At 44.8% G+C, this 9,175-nt stretch overlaps 1 protein-coding gene across 1 annotated transcript in view; it reads right to left on the bottom strand.

Annotated features, from left to right (window-relative positions):
- LOC101855141 (C2 domain-containing protein 3) overlaps positions 1-9,175 on the bottom strand; it is a 52,270-nt gene that overhangs the window by 2,386 nt on the left and 40,709 nt on the right. The window contains exons 39-44 of the mRNA XM_035972543.1: positions 7,557-7,684; positions 6,327-6,395; positions 5,597-5,786; positions 5,118-5,265; positions 1,259-4,262; positions 697-810 (exon numbers count right to left, since the gene is read on the bottom strand). Coding sequence (XP_035828436.1) covers positions 697-810; positions 1,259-4,262; positions 5,118-5,265; positions 5,597-5,786; positions 6,327-6,395; positions 7,557-7,684 — 3,653 coding nt within the window. The remainder of the gene's footprint in view (positions 1-696; positions 811-1,258; positions 4,263-5,117; positions 5,266-5,596; positions 5,787-6,326; positions 6,396-7,556; positions 7,685-9,175) is intronic.

Raw genomic sequence — 9,175 nt, 5'->3', positions numbered from 1 at the left:
TTCTTCTTCCTCTTCATCGTGATCATCGTCACCATTATTGTCATTATCATGATCTGTGTGTGTTTATATTTGTGTGTCTGAGTGTGTGTGTATGTGTGATAGAAGGTGCAAAGTCAGAATACGACATTAATGGCTTTCTATCTGTGACGTGACATGGCAATCCCATGCTTGCATCACAAGTAATTAGCAGCCGCAGTCAAACTGATAACGGCCAGAAAATAATCATCATCAAAGTCATGGTACAGTTCAAGCCTTAACAACTTTCAACATTACAGGGTTACTCTGAGGCTGGACCCCCAAATCTAACAGATCTATTCTCCTCCTCAAATAGGACCCAGCCAAGTTGGTGGAGAGCCTTGAAAACTCATACAGCAACCCAAATTCAAGATTGCCCCATCATCGATTCGAACCAAAGTCATCCGAACTGTAGCCCAGCACAACACTAACTGAGCTAACAGCATGCCCCATGATCAGAGTCACAAACACATACACAAACACCTATCCTTAAATAGACACATTTTCTTCCGAGTCTGTGAAGTGATCACAGCTAACCATTTCTTCCAAGAAAATAATAATTTTCTCCGTTGTAGATCTTCCCCTGTACATATTCAAGACAGAATTAGCGCACTCTCAAATGTTCCCAGATCACGACATCTTAGATGAGAAAATTTTGGCAATTCTCTTTGCTTCTTCAACAGATGGTGGTTTCTTGTTTTTCGTGGAAGCAAGAGTGGCCTTGGCCTTTGGTGCCGCTATCTTGTTGACCAGTTCCGACACGACCTTGGCCTTATTCTGTGACTTTACATCCTCCTGGAGAAAAAAGACAATATGTGGATATTCTTATTCCCATATTGAAATCTATTTTCCATTTTGATCATATATTTCCCAGACTATTTACATATCTTTTCTCCGAAAGAGCCAATTGTCGAGAAAATTATTTTTTTTTAAAGAACTTTTTATAAACCATAAGACCCTCTTCTTGGTCAGAAAAGCGGTAACTAAACATTTCTCAAGCTATTCATCTATCTTTTGTGTGTCCTGAAGAATAAAAATTAAATTTACAAAAACCATTCTACTAGCCACAAAGCTATTCTTCCTAGGTCTGAAAAGAGTGACAAAAATATTTTCACGCTTTTTTACGTATCTTTTCCATATCCAGAAAGATATTTATAAAATTAAGCATCAAAAATACTAGCCACAGACAAATCTTTCCTTGGTCAGAAAAAAGAGACAGCAAACCATTTCTCCAGCTACTGACCTCACTGACGTTGACGGCGGCCGAGGTGGCCATCTGTAAAGCTCTGATGGAGGCCTGGAGCTCCTCCACAGGCATGAAGAAGTTGGGCAACCCAGCCCCGGGCTCCTCCTCCTCTCCGTTAAGACCAGCGGTCACCGCGGGACCCAATCCACTGTCCTCGGGCGTGAGCTCATCCGTGGACATGTGACAAACGCCACCACTGACTCCACTGCTGTTGCCGTTCACCATGATGATGCTGTTGGGCTGCGTGGTGTGGCCGTCGCTGTAGTCCCCATCCACGTAGGCTGAGTCCAGAGTGCTGTCCCTGTCACTGTGGAGCCGCGACTTCCTGCTGCGATGAGATCGAGACTTCCGCGTCATGCGGCCGGCGTTACTGGAGTTGACATTTACGTTGGTCTCGACCACTCGATCATCGTTCTGGTGAAGTTCCTCCAACTCGTCCACATTCATGCCTCGATCACTCTCTTCATTCACAGCACCATTGCCGTTGGACTGGTCCAAGACAGCATGAGAGCCATGTCCTACATTGGTAGCCATTGCTGCGGAAGAGTGGGAAGAGGATGACTTGACCGATGCACCACCAGAACCACCCGCGGGTTTGAAGGAGTCTGTTTCAAGAGACCGGAGGCTGCCAGCCTTTTCTCCTGACAGCTGGGACGTCGCTGAGGCACGGGATGCCAGGCTGCTGCCAGAGCTGGGTCGCTGAGAGGAGTGGTTCGAGTCTAGCTCAACATTGGATAACAGATGTTTGACCTTCGGTCGGGCTCCACCATTTCCTTTTCCTCCTCCGTTTCTAGAGCGCATAGATGCTTGTCGGGTGTCAGCCAATACGAGAGTGTAAGGGTATTCACCTCCAGCATTGCCATTTTCACTAAACTGAGACTCTACAGTGTTGAGATTTGAACCCCAGCCATTGACATGAGCAGTGGAGTTTAATGAATCGACCAACTCAACATTGGACAGAAGACTAACAGGTGCATTGGGAGAAAACGACGGTAACATATCAAGTACTGCATCTTCATCTTCTCGCTCATTTCCTTCTTTTTCTTCTTCCTCTTCATCATGATCATCGTCATCATTATTGTCATTATCATGAGCATACACTGGCACATTGTTCGACTTCGGCTGCTGTTCCTCGTCATCAAAGAACTCAGTCACAACTGTCTGCTGCCGCTGTGTGGTCCACATGTCCCTGGCTGTCTCCTCATCGCTCGAGTTCCGAGCGGTCATCTGCTGCCACACATCATCGTTCTTGTAGCCTTCTCTGAGCGTCTCTTCACCACTCTCTGCGTCAGAGTCTTCGTTGAGATGTAGTCGTACATCCACTCCGGACAGCTTCCGGCTACCATTTGTAGTCGCCATTTTCTCCTCATCATAACCCTGTCTAGAGCAGCTTCCTTCTTCATCACGCACCTGCTTCGATGACTTCTCCCCATCCTTCCACTGAAACTCCTCCTTCTCTCTTTCATCCTGATCTCTACCACTTTCTCCTCCTCTCACGACAGCACCATCCTTTTCATCTTCTTCCTCCTCCTCTTCCTCCTCCTCTTCAGTATCTCTCCCCCCAGCCCCTTGAGTGCCTTCACCAGCACTACTGCCCCCATGAGCCTCTAGCCAGGTCTGCAGCCTCTCATGTCCAGCCAGCCTCTCGCCCTGCCCCTGTAGCCAGCTGTCAATGGTCAGCTCCTCAATGGCTTCATCCCCCGACTCATTCAGCACCTGTTTATTCCGCTCGAAAACCTGCTGGAAAAAACTGTCATTGTCCTCTGAGCACCACAGACTCGTGCCCTCATGGACGTTCGGGGAAGCTGGGGAAAACGCTAATTTCTCAAGATCTTTTCGAGGACCCTCTACGTCAGTATTAACATCCTCACAGTTGTCAGCTATTTTTGATCCAGCAGCAGGAGGGGGTTCTTCTCCATTGTTTGCAGCAACAGCATCGGCAGCCGTGGTGAGAGCTAACACAGTTGACATATTGTTCAAGCTTCTGGGAACAACTTCTACCACATCCTCATCTGCCTCACCCTCTTCTTCCACATCGTCTTCATCTTCCTCATCGTCCAGCATCTCTCGATAGCGGTGGTAACTCCCATAATGCCGTCCACTACCGACTTCTTTATCCTCTTCTTCTACTTCAGTATCACTATCCTCATCCTCCTCCTCGTACAACTGCTTCTCCTTTCTCGTTCTAACCGACTCTTCCGCTATCTTCTCCGAACACGCCGAACCACTTCCACTATTTTTAGATGTCCCTTTACTCCCAGTCCCACTGCTAGTTTCTTTCGAACCATCCATACGTCCAGCGTCCTGTACTGACATACTTCCCGCTGTTACCGTGCTGCGCTGCGTTCCAGGGACAAAACCATGGCTGTTACCAGAGCTCTCAGAATAATCCCCCGTAGGAAGCAAAGTCTGAGTTTTGGCTGCAGCCGCTGCTAAAAATCCAGCCTCGAGCGTGTTCACAGCAGACGGGGGCACAGGAAGACTTCTGATCAAAGCTGATGGAAGAGTGGACATATTGTCATCAGTTGTTCCTACCAACTCTATATTTTTGTCACTGCTCCTATGGCTTTCAGGGGCATCTTCTGCCGACTTCTCTGAGAAATTTTTCGCCGAGAACACTCCGGAATCCAGCAATTTCTGGTGCACGTTGTTCCCGCTGTTGTTGTTGCTACTGTTGCCAGCCCTGTCAGAGCTGACTCCCGCGACAGTCAAGGGTTCCCCTTCCAGGAGAGAAGAGTTGTTGGCAGTCCTGCTCCGGGCTGATTCCTGCGACGTGGCCACCTCGGACGAGGAAGCGTTGTTGTAGCGGCTCCCGTGGGTGGTCATGAGAGACGAAGCCGTGTGGATGGTGCTCAGGCCCGACTGAGTGCCCGTCAGAATGTCGCCAGATCGGGCGCTGTTCACTTGGTTCAAGCTTGTATCACCATCAGGAGCAGCAGGGGTCAAGGTCAGCCGCGTCTTGAGTTTCTGCGTGATTGTATCCAGATCAGCCAACTGCCGTCTGTGGAAGAGAAAATTTTATATCTTAAGATTGTGTGTCCGCTGTCATACCTATAGAGGAGCCACTACTCCATTGCCCACTGGTGGGGTGCTACTCATTTGCAATATAACGGTTTTGTTTAGTTAGTAAGAGTAAGAGTATTACATAGCTCACAATTACATAAGGTCATATGAACATGCGGAACCCAAGTTGGTTGATTTCACAACGGTTCATAGCACGGCTTGGTTTTGGTCAATGATCAGATTTAAAAAATTCAGGGTAAAATTGCAATAAACATTTCTGGCATGGTTTGTGTGTGAGTGTGTGTGTGTGAGTGGGGGGGGGGGGGATCTGTTTTCTGTTCATCGCTCTCAGACCAAATGCCCACTCCAAAAAATAAATGCACTGTTGCCAACTTTTCAAAACCAAACAATACACAGCCCACATGATTGGTCAAGAGGGTAGGCAGTGGCCAAGTAACCCCCTTCAAACCCCTCATTCACATTTTTCTGCATTCAGTACATTTGAGTCATTCAAAGTAGACCTGCAATAAACGATCTCTCCATTTGACTTACGGGTTCTGTTCTCATTATTATTCCCACATCCGGTCTTGAAAGTTTTACCATTTTTCTTCAGTGTTAGAAAGTCCATGAGGAGCAATATTAGAAAAAGAAAAACACATTTTCATATGAAAACTAATTTCCATACTCAGACCCTCATAAACATATTAAATATAATGTTTCTACAATACTGGATTGGCAGCAATGCAGATGATCCCCAAAACCCAAAAGTGAATGGACCAGCCTTCTACAGGACCAATTCATCATATTATTATCTAGAAGGCCAAGAAACTCAATACTGAAAATAAATCCTCACCTGAGAGAGGAGAAGAGGTAGGATTTCGATGGGTCATCGAGGTCCGGCTTGTTGATGAACTTGGGCTGCCAGTGCAAGGGGGCAGCGGGCTCTGACTCCACCTCCTGGCTCGTACCGGAGAACTCCCAGTCCTCCTTCTGGGACGACTCTGGACGGGAAGAGACAGCACGAGCATGACTATGGGTTTTTCTTGTCCGGTTTGGTTTTCTTGGTTTTTTAATTTTATTCTATAAACTTGCCCCAAGTCTTGGGGGAAAATATGATCACGTTAAGACATATTGATACAAACTGCTGTGCAAAGTATGGGTGACATTGATTCATCCGTTAAAGAAATATTTGAGGATAAGTTGCGCCACAAATTTTTAAACTATAGACTAAACTAGACTTGACTTCAACATATATGGAAAGATACACAAATCTATCAATTATTAATTCAGTCCAAAATACATCCAGCGAGAGAGACACTGAACAAGCCAAACCTCCGGTCCGGTTCAGCTCCTGTCCTGAAGCAGCACCACCAGCAGTGGGTCCAGCATCTTGACCAGCGGTCAGCGCTCCCATCCTCTCCATGACCCGCTGCTGCAGACTAGCCAGCTGCTCCGCTATACTGGAGGCCACAGCCTGAGTGCAGGTAGGGAAGCTCAGCCCCGGTACTGGCATCATGGGCATCTGTAAGAAGACACGTCCATTTCTTTTTAGTGTTGTCTTTTTTTAAGTAGATGTTTTATGGCTCTCGCAACTGCACAAGGTCATATGAGCGCCAGAAGATTAGAGGTGTTACAGGAGAGTAACAAACATAAAAAAAAGAAGAAGAGGAGATAAGGATGACAGATGTTTGATAGGAAAGAAGAAGCAAACCACACCAGAGCACCCGCCAACCACCCACTGAGTGTTGTTTAGCAAGTTAACTCATTCAGTAAATCTATGACACGAAAACAAAAAATTCAAAGACAAACTTGATACTGTAAGAGAAATTTAAGAGACAAAACTTACTGAGACAAAAACAAAGTTATATACCCAGACAAGAAAGTTTTAAATGACATTAAAAAGCAAATCTCTCTCTCTCTCTCTCTCTCTCTCTCTCTCTCTCTCTCTCTCTCTCTCTCACTCTCTCTCTCTCTCTCACACACACACACACACACACACACATACACATACACACACACACACACACACACACACACACACACTACTACTTCTATTACTCACCATCAAACTTGAGCTAGGGCTGGACTGAGGTAGCAGTGACCTGGGCGTTTCCTGAGGCGTGATGCTCACCTGACACAACACAAAGACAAAAATATGTCAAATGGCGTTCCAAAAGGTGTAATATGAGACCTCCAATTCCACTCTGTTCAGTAAAATAAGAGGCAGGACCTCTGATCTAACGTCCATTTCCGAGATAAACAGAGCCGTGGAAAGCCCTCACAGAAGCCAAGGTCAAGAACACCCCAATGGAGACTCCACCCAGATTCCCTCACATCATGGACCAGTAGGATACCAGTTGAGTTAATGATGCACCTAAGTCACACTCTCTACATGATGATGACCGTCAGGATAGCAGTAATAATAATAAATTGTCTTCATCATGCTCGTCCTCATAATCAACATATAATAATATTATAGGAGGAGGAGAAGGAAGGGGATAACAATAATATTAATAATAATGACATAACAATAATATAAGAGGATGAGGGGCAGCAGCAGCAGCAGAGGAGGAGGTTTATTTTAGTAAGAGTTTTAAGGCACTTGCAACACAAAAAGAACATATAAGTGCCGAAGATTAGAGGTGTTACAAGAGAGTAACAAACAAAAAAAAGAAGGAGGAGAGATAAGGACGATAGATGTTCGATAGGAAAGAAGAAGCAAACCACACCAACCACCCACAGTCACACTCTCTACATGATGACGACGTCATGACAGAAATAATAATAATAATAATAACGAAGATGATCATCGTCATCATTGCAATCATCATCGTCGTCATCATAATAAACATATAATAATAGTATAGGAGGAGGAGAAGGAAGTGGATAACAATAATATAAGAGGAGGAGGAGCAGAAGCAGCAGCAGCAGCAGCAGCAGCGGAGGAGGAGGAGGAGGAGGAGGAGGAGGAGGAGGTTTAGCTTTAGTAGGAGTTTTACAGTATTTGCAACACAATAAGGTCATATAAGTGCCGAAGATTAGAGGTGTTACAAGAGAGTAACAAACACAAAAAAGAAGGAAGAGAGATAAGGATGATATATGTTTGATAGGAAAGATGGAGCAAACCACACCAGAACACCTGCCAACCACCCACGAGGAGGAGGAGGAGGAGAAGATGAAAAAGAAGAAAAATTTACTGAGCTCACTCCCCAAACACGAGAGCCACCTACGTGCACTGGCAACAGAAACTGACACAAGACAAACCGACGGCCGCAGTAAATGTTCCACTGACCTTTATCTGACCTCTGCACTGCCCAGTGAAGTCCACGATGTTGTACCAGCCACAGATCTGATGCAGACCCTTGGTCAGGGGAGACAAGTCCACAGAGACAAACCCAAGTACACGGTCACTGGACTTGTCTGAAAGAGGAGGGGGGGAAAAGAAGAAACAAAGTGGAAATGAATCTCATGAGTAATTTCATACTTCCGTTTTCTCACTATTAAGAAAAAAAATATGAACATCAACATGAAAATAATACTGAAATATACCAAAGCATTTGGAAAGAACTTGTTTTGTTTTCTTCCTCAGGATTAAAACAAAAACTCCTGAACTTCACCTATTTTTAATAACAAACCAGTTGATAATGCCCACCTCCACAAACAAGGAAGTGGGTGGTTGGCGGGTGCTTTGGCGTGGTCTTCTCTTTCTTTCCTATAAAACATGTATCATCCTTATCCCTGCTCCATCTTTTTTGTATGTCATTCTCTGGTAACATCTCTAGCCTTCGGTATTTATATGACCTAATTGTTTTGAAAGTGCCATAAATCCAAAGAACTACAGTATTGTTGATCTAAGAAGGGATGAACGCAGCAGAAATAATCCATCGCCCTTCTTGTCATAGCCCTTCCCTATCATTCCCTCTTGCTCCTCTTGTGGGCCCCAGTGGCCGTGTGAGTAATGAGTTCAGATTCTAAATAGGTCAAGAAAGAGTCTGTTTTAGTTTTAGTTTTAGTAAGAGTTTTACTGCACTTGCAACAAAATAAGGTCATATAAGATTAGAGGTGTTAAAAGAGAGTAACAAACACAAAAAAAGAGGAGAGATCAGGACGATAGATGTTTGGTAGACACACACACACACACACACACACACACACACTACTACTTCTATTACTCACCATCAAACTTGAGCTAGGGCTGGACTGAGGTAGCAGTGACCTGGGCGTTTCCTGAGGCGTGATGCTCACCTGACACAACACAAAGACAAAAATATGTCAAATGGCGTTCCAAAAGGTGTAATATGAGACCTCCAATTCCACTCTGTTCAGTAAAATAAGAGGCAGGACCTCTGATCTAACGTCCATTTCCGAGATAAACAGAGCCGTGGAAAGCCCTCACAGAAGCCAAGGTCAAGAACACCCCAATGGAGACTCCACCCAGATTCCCTCACATCATGGACCAGTAGGATACCAGTTGAGTTAATGATGCACCTAAGTCACACTCTCTACATGATGATGACCGTCAGGATAGCAGTAATAATAATAAATTGTCTTCATCATGCTCGTCCTCATAATCAACATATAATAATATTATAGGAGGAGGAGAAGGAAGGGGATAACAATAATATTAATAATAATGACATAACAATAATATAAGAGGATGAGGGGCAGCAGCAGCAGCAGAGGAGGAGGTTTATTTTAGTAAGAGTTTTAAGGCACTTGCAACACAATAAGGTCATATAAGTGCCGAAGATTAGAGGTGTTACAAGAGAGTAACAAACAAAAAAAAGAAGGAGGAGAGATAAGGACGATAGATGTTCGATAGGAAAGAAGAAGCAAACCACACCAACCACCCACAGTCACACTCTCTACATGATGACGACGTCATGACAGAAATAATAATAATAATAATAA

This window comes from Aplysia californica, unplaced genomic scaffold (assembly GCF_000002075.1).
Source record: "Aplysia californica isolate F4 #8 unplaced genomic scaffold, AplCal3.0 scaffold00735, whole genome shotgun sequence".
In the NCBI taxonomy this organism is placed as follows: Eukaryota; Metazoa; Mollusca; class Gastropoda; order Aplysiida; family Aplysiidae; genus Aplysia; species Aplysia californica.
Note: the sequence above shows the minus strand (reverse complement) of the source record. Positions and strands in the feature narration are given on the sequence as shown.